This window comes from Coregonus lavaretus (genome assembly GCF_964263955.1).
Source record: "Coregonus lavaretus genome assembly, chromosome: 8".
NCBI lineage: Eukaryota > Metazoa > Chordata > Actinopteri > Salmoniformes > Salmonidae > Coregonus > Coregonus lavaretus.
This window is the reverse complement of record NC_139995.1, coordinates 26424540-26443335: the sequence shown is the minus strand read 5'-3', so window position 1 is coordinate 26443335 and position 18796 is coordinate 26424540. Positions and strand designations below refer to the sequence as shown.

At 42.1% G+C, this 18796-nt stretch overlaps 2 protein-coding genes across 3 annotated transcripts in view; both read left to right on the top strand.

Annotated features, from left to right (window-relative positions):
• The first annotated feature begins 848 nt into the window (after positions 1–848).
• LOC311133790 (Parkinson disease protein 7 homolog) lies at positions 849–9140 on the top strand. The gene is made up of 6 exons (XM_084167362.1): positions 849–981; positions 1650–1751; positions 1926–1985; positions 2613–2682; positions 5486–5572; positions 8603–9140. The coding sequence occupies exons 1-6, from the start codon at positions 892–894 to the stop codon at positions 8761–8763; spliced, it is 570 nt and encodes a 189-aa protein (XP_084023488.1). The 5' UTR covers positions 849–891; the 3' UTR covers positions 8764–9140.
• Positions 9141–15368: 6228 nt separating this feature from the next.
• LOC311133788 (voltage-gated potassium channel subunit beta-2) overlaps positions 15369–18796 on the top strand; it is a gene marked incomplete at its 5' end in the record, with an annotated part of 159970 nt that continues 156542 nt past the window's right edge. For both annotated transcript variants that reach the window (XM_084167360.1, XM_084167359.1), the window contains one exon: positions 15369–15455. The remainder of the gene's footprint in view (positions 15456–18796) is intronic.

Sequence of the window (18796 nt, the reverse complement as noted above, 5' to 3'; positions counted from 1 at the left end):
GCATATGTTGGTAATCACCGCTGCCTTTTGGATTGGCTCATGCCTATGAGCAACAAACAAACTGCCGCTAGCACCCCCAACGCTTTGTCTAATCTGCTGTTTCACTGGGCTCTTGTTCCTCGCACAAATATGAAAGTGAATGTCTGCAGCAGAACGCACACTGGCACATTAAACTGGGAAGGGTGCCTGCACACTAAAGCCCGAGACATTAAGTCTGGGATTTACACTGAAATATAATTCCCAGAGGTGCCTTAAGAGATGTCTTCTTCTGCTGGGAGGGATTTGGTGCGTGCAGAAATTCTCAGACAGAGCTTCAACAAGTTAGTGACCTTATTGGCCCTTAATTTCAGAAACATCAGGGAATTAAGAAAATATTTTTTGGGTTTGAACTAGTTTTCTTTCAGATATTTTCATTACTGTATCATGAACATTAAGGTTTTGAATAATGTCTTGAATAATATAAACCTCAATCGCACTTTTTTTAAAAATATGTTGGGGCAAACAAAGGCTCAAAAGTGAAGGCTTATTATATAAACACCTCAATCTACAATGGCTTTATTGACAATGTATGGGTCAATGCCTCCCCCTGGTGGATGTATTTGAACCTACCAGTGCAGAGTATGTTGCGATTAAAGTCAATGATGTTGCATATATTTAGATGAAAATGAATAATCGAATATATGCAATAGTGTATTTGATTTTGGCAAATTACTTCTGTGAAATTCTTTGATAAGTTCAACCATGTAGGGTTCTGTTTGTCCTATCAATGATCCCGTAGCCGTAGTAGCCATATGTGTTCCTGCAGAGAGCTGTGGTTCCTGACAAAATAAAAGTCCTCTGACAGACATTTGCAGTCTTGTTGCTGACAGTCACACACCCACTCGCTCAAGAATGGCAGGCAAAAAGGCATTAGTAATCCTCTCTAAAGGCGCGGAGGAGATGGAAACTGTTATACCTGTGGACGTCATGCGTAGAGCTGGGGTTTGTAAATGTATCGAGCTAAATTGGTTGTTAGATTAGCTACACTGATTACACTGATCTCAATAGAGAATTGGCTAGCTGGCTCCATTTAGCTAGCTAGCTAAAAGCTGCACATTACAGGTAGTTAGTGTTCTAGCAGCTATTTTATTTACCTAGCTTGGGTTCGATCTCCGGGACCACCCATACGTAAAAATGTATGCACACATGACTGTAAGTTGCTTTGGATAAAAGCGTCTGCTAAATGGCATATTATTATTATTTATTATTTAGCCACAGTCAAGCTGCAGCCCAAGCTAGTTTGACACATGCATGCATGCAGATCTATTTCTTGCCATAGCTAGCTAGGTAGGTAGCTGGTTAGCTAGCTTGATGTTGATATAATTGTCGGCTACCTAGCCATTATAATCTAGCCTACAGACATGATGAACAAGTATGCAGTCTTTATCTATGGTTAATCAGTTAGCTAATGCGTTGTCATATTCAAAACGTGAGTATAAGGCCACTGCAAATGTCAAAGGTGACTGTAGTGCAGGATAGGAAGCTGATTTATTTTTTCAAATTAAAAGTCCCATATTTGATTAGTGGGATTTTATGATTAATTTAAGAGGCAATGACTAATGACAGTCAGTTGAAGTAGTTGTGCTTTTGTTTGTGTCCACATCCTGCAGATCGCTGTGACGTTGGCAGGGTTGACAGGCAAAGACCCAGTGCAGTGCAGCAGAGACATCTACCTTGTTCCTGATACCAGCCTTGAGGATGCCCGCAAGCAGGTCAGAGCCCTCCCTTCCCCCCAGCTCCACACCCTTCAGTCACATTAGTCCACAGAGCAGGCTGTTCTCTGACTTTATAGAGTTTATAATGCACTTTAAAACATTCTTCATTAATTCATGGTAATATCAATTTGTTATCCGTGACCTTGTATCTTTTGATGTTTTGGGTTGCAGGGTCCGTATGATGTGGTTCTTCTACCAGGGGGAGCTCTCGGTGCCCAGAACCTGTCAGAGGTAGGAATGCACTTAATGTTTGCCATTCATTGGCAGAACTTTTTGCAGCAGATTAATCTCTCCTGTGTGTCCCTGGCATTGCCAATATAATATTGCAGGTGCATACTGTAACATTTGGCCCTTGAATTGTTTTAGTTGTCTTGGGGGACAATTTACCATAGAAAAACTATAGAAGTCCTATAATTTTCCATCATTTAACATATCATTTACTTAGTATGATCTTATGATCATTATTGTTTATAAAAACAAGCAAATATACATTTATGCAGTATGAAAAATGTATGCACTCACTAACTGTAAGTCGCTCTGGATAAGAGCGTCTGCTAAATGACTAAAATGTAAATGTATGACAACATGATACTAATCCAAATTGTATTATGGTTTTGGCCCTTATAACTACAAGTTCTGTGGCAGTTGTCCCACAATAACTTTCAATTCCGATTTTCTGTCATGCTGGAAACATTGACTCATCTATGACATTTCTTAGAATGTCCACAGCCATTTAATGGGAATTCTTATTCCCTCTAGCAGAGGAGCATTTACTGCAGCGTTATAACACACATTCTGAATGATAATGTAGAGTGCCTCATCTCTCTGTATGTGGCCTCCATGTTGTTTCTCTTGTAGTCCCCTGCTGTGAAAGAGGTGTTGAAGGACCAGGAGGACAGGAAAGGGCTGATCGCTGCTGTCTGTGCAGGTACTGTTCCTTCTGTGAGAACACACACATCCACCTCTAGTACATTGCAGCTAACACAGTCCAGAATGTATCGGTGTCAATTACGTCTGCTGGGGCAAGATTGCTTAGATCATAATCTTGAGTTTAATTGGGCAATTTCTGTCAGCCAGTGAATGTAAACTCAGCAAAAAAAGAAACGTCCTCTCACTGTCAACTGCATTTATTTTTAGCAAACTTAACATGTGTAAGTATTTGTATGAACATAACAAGATTCAACAACTGAGACATAAACTGAACAAGTTCCACAGACATGTGACTAACAGAAATTGAATAATGTGTCCCTGAACAAAGGGGGGGTCAAAATCAATAGTAACAGTCAGTATCTGGTGTGGCCACCAGCTGCATTAAGTACTGCAGTGCATCTCCTCATGGACTGCACCAGATTTGCCAGTTCTTGCTGTGAGATGTTACCCCACTCTTCCACCAAGGCACCTGCAAGTTCCCGGACATTTCTGGGGGGATTGGCCCTAGCCCTCACCCTCCATTCCAACAGGTCACAGACGTGCTCAATGGGATTGAGATGCGGGCTCTTCGCTGGCCATGGCAGAACACTGACATTCCTGTCTTACAGGAAATCACGCACAGAACGAGCAGTATGGCTGGAGGGTCATGTCAGGATGAGCCTGCAGGAAGGGTACCACATGAGGGAGGAGGATGTCTTCCCTGTAATGCACAGCGTTGAGATTGCCTGCAATGACAACAAGCTCAGTCCGATGATGCTGTGACACACCACCCCAGACCATGACGGACCCTCCACCTCCAAATCGATCCCGCTCCAGAGTACAGGACTCGGTGTAACGCTCATTCCTTCGACGATAAACGCAAATCCGCTCACCCCTGGTGAGACAAAACCGCGACTCGTCAGTGAACAGCACTTTTTGCCAGTCCTGTCTGGTCCAGCGACGGTAGGTTTGTGCCCATAGGCAATGTTGTTGCCGGTGATGTCTGGTGAGGACCTGCCTTACAACAGGCCTACAGGCCCTCAGTCCAGCCTCTCTCAGCCTATTGCGGACAGTCTGAGCACTGATGGAGGGATTGTGCGTTCCTGGTGTAACTCGGGCTGTTGTTGTTGCCATCCTGTACCTGTCCTGCAGGTGTGATGTTCGGATGTACCGATCCTGTGCAGGTGTTGTTACACGTGGTCTGCTACTGCGAGGACAATCAGCTGTCCGTCCTGTCTCCCTGTAGCGCTGTCTTAGGCGTCTCACAGTATGGACATTGCAATTTATTGCCCTGGCCACATCTGCAGTCCTCATGCCTCCTTGCAGCATGCCGAAGGCACGTTCACACAGATGAGCAGGGACCCTGGGCATCTTTCTTTTGGTGTTTTTCAGAGTCAGTAGAAAGGCCTCTTTCTAACTGTGACCTTAATTGCCTACCGTCTGTAAGCTGTTAGTGTCTTAATGACCGTTCCACAGGTGCATGTTCATTAATTGTTTATGGTTCATTGAACAAGCATGGGAAACAGTGTTTAAACCCTTTACAATGAAGATCTGTGAAGTTATTTGGATTTTTACGAATTATTATTATTTTATGAATTATCTTTGAAAGACAGGGTCTTGAAAAAGGGATGTTTCTTTTTTTGCTGAGTTTAGTATAAGATTGGGACATTGCCTTGCCTTTCCATTATTACTAAGCAGGAATCCAATACAGAATAATATTTTTCTATGATAGACTACTGTATTATACTTTTACACACATTGCCCATTGAAGCTTAGGTTAAGATCCACATATAATTGCCATTGACAAAGCCCACTACCCCTGAGACTTTCTGCCCGCCTGTACTGATGAAGGGCACTGGAAGGACGTTGTGAATGAGGACATGGGACCCATTTGGCAGAGTGGAGTGAAGGGCGTCCTAGAAAACGGCTGATGTCCCCACAGGAATATATAATGAACCTACCAAACAGAGAATCAGCAGCAGTGTCACATTGTGCTCTGCTAATGTGAAAATAATGCTTTCTATTTCTAATGTGAACAGAGGCGTGAAAAGTGCTTGACTCAATTCCTCCATATATAGCAGGTGTATAAATGCCATAGACCCTCCTGTCTCCCATTTCATATTACCTTCTGAAACATATCACTGGTTTGTCCAAGACCATCCATTTATGCATTATTGTTATTATAAGCCAGGAGTCTTCAGAGAGAGGGGTGCGCTACCTTCCTCTTTGTCAGCCCTGGCCTGTCTCTGGAGACAGTCGTTTTCCCAGCTTGGTGTCCTCAGGACAGAGTGTAGACAGGCCTGTAACAGGAGGAGCTGGGCTCTAATTTAACTGGCAGGCCCCCACTATCCCTGCCAGAGAGGAGTGTAATCTTTAGACTGCATGGGAAGGCATCCAAGGAGCATGATCAATAGCTTTCTATTTATTAACGGTCTGAGGATGAGCTCACTGCAGTGCTAGGATGTTACCAATGTTAATGCAGCAGACATAAAGTCCATTATTTTTTGTCTCTGGTTTTCCCTTCCTCTAAAAATGGCGTGCAGTGGTGGATTGAAACTAAATGTGGTTAATATTAGATCCTATTTCATGGTTCTATTTCATGGTCTGACTTTTAGTGGTGATGTCACATCAAAGTAAAACAAAAAAACTTGTCAATCTGCAAGTGAAATTAAGATGTATTGATAGACTCCTCTGGGTTTTTGAGAAGGAATAATTTGACACCTTTGTTGTCCAATGTCCAGAGACTGCCATGTCGGTTTTCAACAGTTTGAATACAGAGAGAATAGTGTTGGTCTAACAATCCCACCCCCTCCTCACCTCAGGTCCCACGGCGCTCCTGGCACACGGTATTGCCTACGGCAGCACGGTCACCACCCACCCTGGTGCTAAGGACAAGATGATGACTGGAGGTAAAGCCAAACAGCCTGGCTAACACAGGGCTAAGTTCCAGGCTAATGAATCTCTGTACTACTGTACATAGCTTGGTCACAGGCTAACACAGCCACTGTGGTTTTGTTATTTGTTAGCGGGTTGTTAAGCACAAAATACATTCACAGGTAGGAAATCTTTCTGTATGATAATTCCACAGGCTCAGTGTGACAGGAAATGCAGCATATTCTTGCAACACAATGAGTACTTCTAAATTATTGGTACTACTGAACAATGACATAGGACTGTGGTCCGTTGTGTCCAGCAGAGGGTACTATAACAGTTACCTTCCGTACTTTATGGTAATCATTAATGCAAGGTCATTATGCAGTCTCGTAGACCAGACCCTAGGCCAGGGTTCCTCAACTGGCAGCCTGCGGGTGATTTAAATAGTACCCGCAAAACACCAGTCTCAACGTCAACAGTGAATAGGCGACTCCGGGATGCTGACGACCTAGGCAGAGTTGCAAAGAAAAAGCCATATCTCAGACTGGCCAATAAAAAGAAAAGATTAAGATGGGCAGTCTGAGATGGGGCTTTTTCTTTGCAACTCTGCCTAGAAGGTCAGCATCCCGGAGTCGCCTCTTCACTGTTGACTTTGAGACTGTTGTTTTGCGGGTACTATTTAATGAAGCTGCCAGTTGAGGACCTGTGAGGCGCCTGTTTCTCAAACTAGACACTCTAATGTATTTGTCCTCTTGCTAAGTTGTGCACCGGGGCCTCCCACTCCTCTTTTTATTCTGGTTAGAGCCAGTTTGCGCTGTTCTGTGAAGGGAGTAATACACAGCGTTGTATGAGATCTTCAGTTTCTTGGCAATTTCTCGCATAGAATGGCCTTCATTTGTCAGAACAAGAATAGACTGACGAGTTTTGAAAGAAAGTTCTTTGTTTCTGGCTATTTTGAGCCTGTAATCGAACCCACAATTGCTGATGCTCCAGATACTCAACTAGTCTCAAGAAGGCCAGTTTTATTGCTTCTTTAATCAGCACAACAGTTTTCAGCTGTGCTAACATAACTGCAAAAGGGTTTTCTAATGATCAATTAGCCTTTTAATATGATAAACGTGGATTAGCAAACACATCGTGCCATTGGAACACAGGACTGATGGTTGCTGATAATGGGCCTCTGTACGCCTATGTACAGTGGGGAAAAAAAGTATTTAGTCAGCCACCAATTGTGCAAGTTCTCCCACTTAAAAAGATGATAGAGGCCTGTAATTTTCATCATAGGTACACGTCAACTATGACAGACAAAATTAGAAAATAAAAATCCAGAAAATCACATTGTAGGATTTTTTATGAATTTATTTGCAAATTATGGTGGAAAATAAGTATTTGGTCAATAACAAAAGTTTCTCAATACTTTGTTATATACCCTTTGTTGGCAATGACACAGGTCAAACGTTTTCTGTAAGTCTTCACAAGGTTTTCACACACTGTTGCTGGATAAAGTAATCCTTCTACCCCCCCCCCCCCCCCCCCCCCCCATGCAACTCAGCATTCTTTGTCCTCCAAACACGACGAGTTGAGTTTTTACCAAAAAGTTCTATTTTGGTTTCATCTGACCATATGACCTCTTCTGGATCATCCAAATGCACTCTAGCAAACTTCAGACGGGCCTGGACATGTACTGGCTTAAGCAGGGGGACACGTCTGGCACTGCAGGTCATTCACTAGGTCCCCCTGTGTGGTTCTGGGATTTTTGCTCACCGTTCTTGTGACCATTTTGACCCCACAGGGTGAGATCTTGCGTGGAGCCCCAGATCGAGGGAGATTATCAGTGGTCTTGTATGTCTTCCATTTCCTAATAATTGCTCCCACAGTTGATTTCTTCAAACCAAGCTGCTTACCTATTGCAGATTCAGTCTTCCCAGCCTGGTGCAGGTCTACAATTTTGTTTCTGGTGTCCTTTGACAGCTCTTTGGTCTTGGCCATAGTGGAGTTTGGAGTGTGACTGTTTGAGGTTGTGGACAGGTGTCTTTTATACTGATAACAAGTTCAAACAGGTGCCATTAATACAGGTAACGAGTGGAGGACAGAGGAGCCTCTAAAAGAAGAAGTTACAGGTCTGTGAGAGACAGAAATCTTGCTTGTTTGTAGGTGACCAACTACTTATTTTCCACCATAATTTGCAAAAAAATTCATTAAAAATCCTACAGTGTGATTCTCTGGATTTTTTTCCTCAATTTGTCTGTCATAGTTGACGTGTACCTATGATGAAAATTACAGGCCTCTCTCATCTTTTTAAGTGGGAGAACTTGCACAATTGGTGGCTGACTAAATACTTTTTTCCCCCACTGTAGATGTTCCATTACAAATCAGCCATTTCCAGCTACAATAGCCATTTACAACATTAACAATGCCTACACTGTATTTCTGATCAATTTTATGTTATTTTAACGGACAAAAAAAATAGCTTTTCTTTCGAAAACAAGGACATTTCTAAGTGACCCCACATTTTTTTAACAGTAATGTATATATTTGTATTATTGTTGGACATAAAAGACTGTAAAAACACCAGCAAAGCAGCTCCAAGTGATTTTTTATTTTGGAAATCTGTTCCAAAGTATTCCCACGCATAATAGAGATTTGATCGTATACAAATGTAAGCAAGGTTTGAAATTATTATGTTTAGTTAAATATTATATCTGTTTGGGCTTCTTGCGGTCAATTTGCAGTCTACATATTATTTGTATTTATGTTCTGGCCCCCTGACCATCCGCTCAAGAAAATATCGGCCCGCAGCTGAATCTAGTTGATGATCCCTGCCCTACGCATTTGGAAATGCAGATCTCTAGAGAGACTAGTCATTATGCACCAGCATTTGATCGACTCAAACAGTGAACACAGCGACAGAAATACTTAAAATAAATACTGCACAAACGCAAGTTAAGGTGGGGATAGGAATTTTTGAAAAGCAGTACTAAATAATCCGCATTTGCAGACTACCGTATTATGCATAACGATAGTGTCTCTTTCTCTATTCACCACTGTTCCTCTCCACTCCCTAGGCCACTACAAGTATTCGGAGGCTCGAGTCCAGAAGGATGGCCATCTGATCACCAGCCGTGGGCCAGGAAGCAGCTTTGAGTTTGCCCTGGCCATTGTAGAGGAGCTCATGGGGGCTGAGGTTGCTGCTACAGTCAAAGCACCCCTGGTTCTGAAAGACTGAGTGGTGTTGAGCGTCTCAAGCCGAAGCACTGCAAGCAGCATTATCAACTTCACCCCAACTACTCAGCACTGTTCATCATGGGACACAGGCCAATCATTGTGAACAAAGAATAATGGTTGACAGGATAATGTATGATAGTAATAACATGGATTTTATTCTTGTCTCCTTCTCTTTCCTTCACTGGGACATGTTGCCCATGCACTTTAAGCATCAGTGATTTGGGATTTTGAAATGGCTTATTGATTTGGGATTTTGAGATGGGAAATTCACTAATGTTCAGTTGTTTAGATGTATATGTAAAATATATAGTGGCCGTCACTGTCAAAAGCATTAAAGTAGCTGAGTCATTAAAGTAAACTAACTGAAAGACCCCCTTCTGACACTTGGTACAGTAACGTTGTGTCTTTATACTGAAAAATATATATAAACACAACATGCAACAATTTCAAAGATTTTACTGAGTTACAGTGAGGGAAAAAAGTATTTGATCCCCTGCTGATTTTGTATGTTTGCCCACTGACAAAGAAATGATCAGTCTATAGGTAGTGGGTTCGATCCCCGGGACCACCCATACACAAAAAAAATTTATGCACGCATGACTGTAAGTCGCTTTGGATAAAAGCGTCTGCTAAATGGCATATTATTATATTATTATATAATTTTAATGGTAGGTTTATTTGAACAGTGAGAGACAGAATAACAACAAAGAAATCCAGAAGAATTCTTGTCAAAAATGTTATAAATTGATTTGCATTTTAATGACGGAAATAAGTATTTGACCCCTCTGCAAAACATGACTTAGTACTTGGTGGCAAAACCCTTGTTGGAAATCACAGAGGTCAGACGTTTCTTGTAGTTGGCCACCAGGTTTGCACACATCTCAGGAGGGATTTTGTCCCACTCCTCTTTGCAGATCTTCTCCAAGTCATTAAGGTTTCGAGGCTGACGTTTGGCAACTCGAACCTTGAGCTCCCTCCACAGATTTTCCATGGGATTAAGGTCTGGAGACTGGCTAGGCCACTCCAGGACCTTAATGTGCTTCTTCTTGAGCCACTCCTTTGTTGCCTTGGCCGTGTCTTTTGGGTCACTGAGGGAAGGAGGTTCTCACCCAAGATTTGACAGTACATGGCCCCGTCCATCGTCCCTTTGATGCGGTGAAGTTGTCCTGTCCCCTTAGCAGAAAAACACCTCCAAAGCATAATGTTTCCACCTCCATGTTTGACGGTGGGGATGGTGTTCTTGGGGTTATAGGCAGCATTCCTCCTCCTCCAAACACGGCGAGTTGAGTTGATGCCAAAGAGCTCCATTTTGGTCTCATCTGACCACAACACTTTCACCCAGTTCTCCTCTGAATCATTCAGATGTTTATTGGCAAACTTCAGACGGGCATGTATATGTGCTTTCTTGAGCAGGGGAACCTTGCGGGCGCTGCAGGATTTCAGTCCTTCACGGCGTAGTGTGTTACCAATTGTTTTCTTGGTGACTATGGTCCCAGCTGCCTTGAGATCATTGACAAGATCCTCCCGTGTAGTTCTGGGCTGATTCCTCACCGTTCTCATGATCATTGCAACTCCACGAGGTGAGATCTTGCATGGAGCCCCAGGCCGAGGGAGATGGACAGTTATTTTGTGTTTCTTCCATTTGCGAATAATCACAACAACTGTTGTCACCTTCTCACCAAGCTGCTCGGCGATGGTCTTGTAGCCCATTCCAGCCTTGTGTAGGTCTACAATCTTGTCCCTGACATCCTTGGAGAGCTCTTTGGTCTTGGCCATGGTGGAGATTTTTGAATCTGATTGATTGATTGCTTCTGTGGACAGGTGTCTTTTATACTGGTAACAAACTGAGATTAGGAGCACTCCCTTTAAGAGTGTGATCCTAATCTCAACTCGTTACCTGTATAAAATACACCTGGGAGCCAGAAATCTTTCTGATTGAGAGGGGGTCAAATACTTATTTCCCTCATTAAAATGCAAATCAATTTCTAACATTTTTTACATGCATTTTTCTGGATTGTTTTGTTGTTATTCTGTCTCTCACTGTTCAAATAAACCTACCATTAAAATTATAGATTGATCATTTCTTTGTCAGTGGGCAAACGTACAAAATCAGCAGGGAAATCATTCAATTGAAATAAATTCTTTAGGCCCTAATCTATGGATTTCACATGACTGGGAATACAGATATGCATCTGTTGATCACAGATACCTTTTTAAAAAAGGTAGGGGCGTGGATTAGAAAACAAGTCCGTATCTGGTGAGACCACCATTTCCCTAATGCAGCGCGACACATCTCCTTTGCATAGAGTTGATCAGGCTGTTGATTTTGGCCTGTGGAATGTTGTCCAACTCCTCTTCAGTTGCTGGATATTGGCTGGAACTGGAACATGCTGTCGTACACGTCGATCCAGAGCATCCCAAACATGCTCAATGGGTGACTTGTCTGGTGAGTATGCAGGCCATGGAAGAACTGAGACAATTTCAGCTTCCAGGAATTGTGTAAAGATCCTTGCGACATGGGTCCATACATTATCATGCTGAAACATGAGGTGATCGTGGCGGATGAATGGCACGACAATGGGCCTGAGGATCTCATCACGGTATCTCTGTGCATTCAAATTGCCATTGATAAAATGCAATTTTGTTTGTTGTCCGTAGCTTATGCCTGCCCATACCATAGCCCCACCACCACCATGGTGCACTGTTCACAACGTTGACATCGGGTGGAGGGGGGGATGCATGCCAGCAAAGCCACTAAACAATACATTAATTGCACTATAACGGTGACAAACGGTGCCCACAAACTGTTAGGGCCTACATAAAGCTGTCCAAACACCTTACCACTGCTATCAGCGGAGCCTTGTCTTGCAGCGAAACAGTTCATTCAGCCTCATTTACTGCCTTTAAAAAAACATGGCTTATATGGCTAACATGCTTAATGGCTAACATGCAAATGTGGTTTCTACTGACAATTGAGATGTACAAACTATGGCATAAGGGGACAACGAGCTGATAAGAGGCAATCCGTAATTTGGGTTAAGACATTAATGAGTGAGCAGAACGGACATAGTCAATATAATTATTTGTTCAGCACTTTTGAAATGTACAGTCGTGTTCAAAAGTTTTCAGAATGACACAAATACTAATTTTCACAGTCTGCTGCCTCAGTTTTGTATGATGGCAATTTGCATGTACTCCAGAATGTCATGAAGAGTAATCAGATGAATTGCAATTAATTGTCCCTCTTTGCTATGAAAATGAATTTAATCCCCAAAAAACATTTCCACTGCATTTCAGTCTTGCCACAAAAGGACCAGTTGCCATCATGTCAGTGATTCTCTCGTTAACACAGGTGAGAGTGTTGACGAAGACAAGGTTGGAGATCACTCTGTCATGCTGATTGAGTTAGAATAACAGACTGGAAGCTTTAAAAGGAGGGTGGTGCTTGAAATCATTGTTCTTCCTCTGTTAACCATGGTTACCTGCAAGGAAACACGTGCCGTCATCATTGCTTTGCACAAAAAGGGCTTCACAGGTAAGGATATTGCTGCTAGTAAGATTGCACCTAAATCAACAATTTTTCGGATCATCAAGGAGAGAGGTTCAATTGTTGTGAAGAAGGCGTCAGGGCGCCCAAGAAAGTCCAGCAAGCGCCAGGACCGTCTCCTAAAGTTGATTCAGCTGTGGGATCGGGGCACCACCAGTGCAGAGCTTGCTCAGGAATGGCAGCAGGCAGGTGTGGGTGCATCTGCACGCACAGTGAGGCGAAGACTTTTGGAGGATGGCCTGGTGTCAAGAAGGGCAGCAAAGAAGCCACTTCTCTCCAGGAACAAACATCAGGGACAGACTGATATTCTGCAAAAGGTACAGGGATTGGACTGCTGAGGACTGGGGTAAAGTCATTTTCTCTGATGAATCCCCTTTCCGATTGTTTGGGGCATCTGGAAAACACCTTGTCCGGAGAAGACAAGGTGAGCGCTACCATCAGTCCTGTGTCATGCCAACAGTAAAGCATCCTGAGACCATTTATATGTGGGGTTGCTTCTCAGCCAAGGGAGTGGGCTCACTCACAATTTTGCCTAAGAACACAGCCAAGAATAAAGAATGGTACCAACACATCCTACGAGAGCAACTTCTCCCAACCATCCAAGAACAGTTTGGTGACGACCAATGCCTTTTCCAGCATGATGGAGCACCTTGCCATAAGGCAAAAGTGATAACTAAGTGGCTCAGGGAACAAAACATTGACATTTTGGGTCCATGGCTAGGAAACTCCCCAGACCTTAATCCCATTGAGAACTTGTGGTCGATCCTTAAGAGGCGGGTGGACAAACAAAAACCCACAAATTTGACAAACTCCAAGCCAGGGCGGATTGCAGAGGTCTTGAAAAAGAAGGGTCAACACTGCACATATTGACTCTTTGCATAAACTTAATGTAATTGTCAATAAAAGCATTTGACACTTATGGAATGCTTGTAATTATACTTCAGTATACCATAGTAACATCTGACAATAATATCTCATAACACTGAAGCAGCAAACTTTATGAAGACCAATACTTCTGTCATTCTCAAAACTTTTGACCACGACTGTACAGCGACAGAGTTCAGAACATGGACTGTTCTTACAGTATTCTCCCTGTACACCAAGTCAGAACCGTAGGATAAATAAAGGGGGCATATAAGCAGACAATGAAAGCTCTTACAATATTCGATGATGACATTTCTCTAAAACAGGCTTAACAGTGGGCAAAATTATGAGGGGAAAAGGGAGCAAATTATTAGGGTGAGGCACATGGGCTACTAACAGCTTACTACACAACATACACTTAGTATTACTTTCTTAGCTACTGTATACATATATCCCTGGTATATTACATCATTTATGCAGCAGCATACAAGACATTTATGGACTCACCTTGTTGTGCTCTGCACACTTGAACAGGAAGGTGGCGCGACGGTCCTTCGTGGCAAATTTTTCATCAAACTTTGTCATCAAAGTCTGGCATTCTCTGGATTTATGGTGCTTTCAAGACAACTGGGAACTCTGAAAAAAACAAGGTTGAATCATGATGTCAGTGATCTTCAGGTCGGCGCTCTAGAAAGAGGCCAGAGTTCCCGACTTGGAATTTCGAGTTGGATGACCGTTCAAAACTTATTTTCCCAGTCGGAGCTCATTTCTTTCCGAGTTCCCAGTTGTCTTGGCCTCACTGAAGTCTGAGATATCCCAGTTCCGAGTGTCCAGTTGTTTTGAACGCAACAGAAGTCATGCTGGATTGACAGCATGGCCAACGTTTAATGATTATCCTTTTAAGCTTGAAAAGAGACCCTTAAACCCAGACTTGGACCACACCCCAACTCCACTGAATAGCAGGCTAGTGATTGCTTTGCAATGCATGCAGTTAGCCACTGATTCTTTACAAACCACTCATTATTACATTTGCGATTATCAACTTGTTTATGTCCAATGGCCGATGTGCACCGATACGTTTTATCTATAATTTCTCTTCATAATTTCTCTTGATATGGATTTCAAAAGGATTTGCCAGTAGATTGTCGACTTGATTCATGATGATGACTCCTAGCTTGCTAGCTAAGATTTTGAAAGTATGATGTTGACATGATCAGTCCAATCAAAGCTTAGGTACATATAACGTGATTTGACATCATTTTATCTGTGGCCAATGACCTTGAGCCTTCTTGGATGGGCACTTCTAATGTAACTCTATGGCAGCACCCAAGGGGCTTGAATTTTCGTGCTCTCCCTGTAGGCTGAAACACCTGCATTTTGGAGCTGCCTTACTCAAGAAAGCAAAAAAAGAGACCATGTTTGTATGCAACTTTATTAACTCAAAGATTTTTTAAATAAATTTTTGTTTTTTGATATAATGCCAAAATAACATACAAAACAGGCAACAACAACAACAAAAAGCTAAACAGGTGGAACTCAAAACAGGTGGGTCTCTGCCACACCTGCCCTGAATGACGGGTCGCCACTGTAACAGGGATGTAAACAAATGTATGCACAAAATTTGAGCGAAATAAGCCTTTTGTGTGTATGGAAAATTTCTGGGATCTTTTATTTCAGCTCATGAAACATAGGACCAAGACTTTACATGTTGCGTTCATATTTCTGTTTAGTGTATAACAACACTGGAGGTAATTTTATGAGCGTATTCATTCGACACAGTCTGAAATAATAAGACCAGTAGTTTAGAATGTAGCCACAGCATGAAATCAAAATTGCATTTGTGTTTCATCATCACACAAAGAAAATAATACAAAGCACCAAGCAGGTTATGGATGAATAATCTTACTGAATCGACAATTATCAAATTGAATTGGTAACGTTACAGTGCGGCTGTTGGTAGTCGTAGTCGACAGCAGTATGTAGGTAGGCTAAACAGCAGATGTGAGAGCTTCAAATAAATATAATTTGACTGATTGTAAAAAGAGATTGCGAAATCACTGGTGGGCGCGGGAAACCTAGCTGTTCAGTTGATTGACATTGAGTATGGCCAATGAAAATCTTAGCCTGATTGTGTCTTCACGTAAATAGCCAATGAAAGCATCCCTTCAAATAAACAGGCTTGGGTCTGAAGCAGCGCGTGGTGGAGATGTCAAAGCGGTAAAGACAAGGTGCTGTTGTTTCAGAACCAGAGCAGAGGATTTTTGACTTGAAAAGAAACATAGGTAGGTGCAAGCTAGCTGCTGTATACGGTACCAAATCATGTTATCTCTGTGCATACGAATGGCGTGGCAATGTAGTCTGGTACTTCCAAGTTATTGTTCAGCCTCAAGTTATATCAAGCAAATGAGTGGGTTAGCTAGCCGGCCAGGTTAGCGTGCTTGCTTGCTGTTACACAAGTGTATGATGCTTAATAAACTAGCTCCGCTAGCTAGTAGCCTACAATTATTAAGTAACGTTACCTAACAGATGTGTAAAGTAGCATTAATTGTTAATTACTTGTGATTTGACTGCGTGTGCATAGCTAGTACAATATGTGCCCGACCACGACAGTAAAATACCGGTGAAGGAGAGACAGACATACATCATCATTGACAAAAACGCTGTTCATCATCACTGCCTTTTGAAGTTTTGTGTGCATACGGTAATCATAGTAAACTCGTGATCGATTATTCAAAGCAAATGTAAACGTCTTGACAGCTCATGAACCAGAGACTTGCATGCCACTATTGGCTCTGTCTTGAGTCTGAACCCAAGTCTGCAGATTCACACATTCTGCAGATATTTTCGTGTGATGGGTGATTAAACTAGCACATTATAATTGTGCCCAGAGGATAAGGTCATTCAATAGGACTGCCACCAGAATAACTGTAGCCCAAGGCAAGGGTACCTTATGTTGGTTTAACCTAAATTGAGGTAATTTGTATGTTTAGCTATTAACACCCATCTTGGGGAAAGGAGTGTCCTAGCAGTAGGTACTAACATTATTTGTTGAAAACAACATTCCTTCAGTCAGAGAAGCCAATGCTCTCTGGATTCGATTTGCCATGCATATAAATGCAATTTGTTGTGTAGACCTGGTTGATCAGACACCTTGCCTTCATGGACTGCAGCTGTGCATCCTAACAAGTGGAATCTCAACTTCATTGTAGACACACAATGGCAACCGACTTTACCATTACGTTTTACCCAAGCCAGTTTGCTACCTTCACACATAATAGCTTATACATGTTTGTGTCATAACAGTGTAATGTCAGTTGTCATAAGGAGACAAAAACAGTAATAACCAACTGTCAATATCATGAAAGTGTTATGATGGAGGGTTGAAGTAAAATGTTTCTGGTTATCAGAAAGTTGGGATATCAAAGTTGTCATGTGAGACAGAGCATTACTGTACTGTACCTAGCTAATAGTAATAGGTGACCCTTTTGAACTACTGTAATCACACCACTGGCTTACTATTAAGTTGATGCTTAATACTTTTTCACTTCTACTTTTGTGATCTTTTAACACTCATAGGAGATGTGTGATGATTGCAAAACCACAATTTCTTCCTCAAGTTAACTTTGATACAGTATGCTGTATGATGTTTCTTCCTGTTTTGAGAGTTGAAAGGAAAACGGAAGACATGATTGAAAATAAGTGTTAATCGTTCTCAAACAGCAAATAGTTTTTAGCTGACTTGCATCTACACTCTTTTGTGGTAGCCTCTGCAACAGACTGATGCAATGGGAAACCACAAGGGGAGCTTAAGCGTTTTCCTCATACAGTACATAACATAGGCCTAGTGAAGGCAACCAAACAAAAATACCTCCAGGCTCTGAGAACACATCGGGGGATCTTCTGCTGCTGTTCAAGGCAGCAAGATCATGGTGTGACTACTGTGTGTACAATGTTTGTGTACATGATGTCCGCTATTGCATGAGTGTGTATGTCTATTAGATATTTATTTCGTAGTGGTTATGTAACACAATCTGTAAAGGACTTCAAAGATATTGTGTTATGCCTATACATAAATGTATATGATATGTTATTCAAGCTTATGCTAAAATTCAAAAGCAGTGAAACTCAAGCGTCATTAACATCTGAATTGATGACAGGGTAAGGCTTCAAACATCATCAGACTTTAATGCTGAGGGTACCCTATGGCACAGTCTTATTCATGTCACTATGTTGTCATCTTCCAGTTGGATAGCCTATTTATGACATGTTAAAATTTTTCCGCTGTTGCACATGCATGGTAGCATGTATTATTCTGCTTGAGCAGCTGTACAGTAGAGAGCTGGAGGCCTGTATGCCTTCCTATTTCGGGATGGGTGGTGCTGGGTGGGGGAGGGCCAGGGTGAAGTCACACTGTCTCATTGGTTAAATGATGCAATTATAGAAATCTGTGAAGCTCCTGATTTAGATCTCCCTATAGAGAAATGAAGAGGTTCTGCTGAGGCCTAGTGAACTCAATTGGCAAACCATTTGCATCAGAAATGCTACACAAGAGATGGTCACATGCAGAGGATCAACATCTCAATGCGACATGAAGCATTGAGATGTTGTTTACCCTCCATGTAGGCACTTCACATCAGTAAACAAACTGACACAGTTTTGACTGTGGTGCACATTAGAGTTCACTGCCTGGAATACCCCTGGAATGCCATTGAAAATTGGGTTATTCAAGGAAGCAGAGCACCGGTTGAGTTGACATAGGCCTACCACTTCACGGCTGCACAGTATGACACTCAGGCTTTGGTTTTGGTTGTGTACAATATTTGACACAAAGTTATCCCTGATAGGCTAATTAGCATAGACTTTGAAGCACTGGATTGGGAACATTGTTTGGCGGGATCTTTGAGTTGTGGCGCGCTCCACAGCAGGATGATGAAGTACTTATTTCTGGAGATGTTATGACAAGGTAATTGAAGCGATTCATTAGATTTCGATCTAGAACATTTCCAATTGCAGTGTTAATGAGAATGGCTGAACTCTATCAGTGGGTATGGCACTCATCACTGTATCAATTATTAGGCCGTCTTCTGTGCTCCTTTGATAATGTAATTAGGATTTCCATAAGCAAAATATACCAAGCCGGCCATTTGTAACTGGAATTCTATCATAATGAATTGGAAAATGGCTGTCATTTTTGCCTTTACAGCTAAAATACTCAAGGGCAGCCCACTGTAGCAGGCTAATATGTATGAGGCTATAAATGTGTTAGTGCTGAGCAATTAACCACAAATTTTTTTGTGTGGGGGGGGGGGGGGGGGGGGGTTATTAAACAACTAATTGACTGACGTCGGTTCAATTACTTGAATTCCATTGAATTCCGTTTTTTTGTGTGCCCAAAGCGCCTTTTCTCTAGAGTGAAATAAAATCATTCACAAGAGAAATCAAAGAAATTAAGTCAAGAACTATGTGAGACTCTAGGCTGAAGGGAGTTGTAGTTTTCATTAAGAAAATATATATATATATTTTTAGTCATTTAGCAGACGCTCTTATCCAGAGAGCATACGTATTTTTTCTTCATACTGGCCCCCCGTGGGAATGGAATCCACAACCCTGGCGTTGCAAGCGC

What these genes read in the sequence shown, in the direction of transcription:
- LOC311133790 (XM_084167362.1), top strand. Translation starts at nt 892, where the DNA reads ATGGCAGGCAAAAAGGCATTAGTAATCCTCTCTAAAGGCGCGGAGGAG. An exon ending in GTGCCCAGAACCTGTCAGAG is followed by an intron (nt 1,986 to 2,612) that starts GTAGGAATGCAC and finishes TTTCTCTTGTAG; the next exon opens with TCCCCTGCTGTGAAAGAGGT. An exon ending in GGACAAGATGATGACTGGAG is followed by an intron (nt 5,573 to 8,602) that starts GTAAAGCCAAAC and finishes TCCACTCCCTAG; the next exon opens with GCCACTACAAGTATTCGGAG.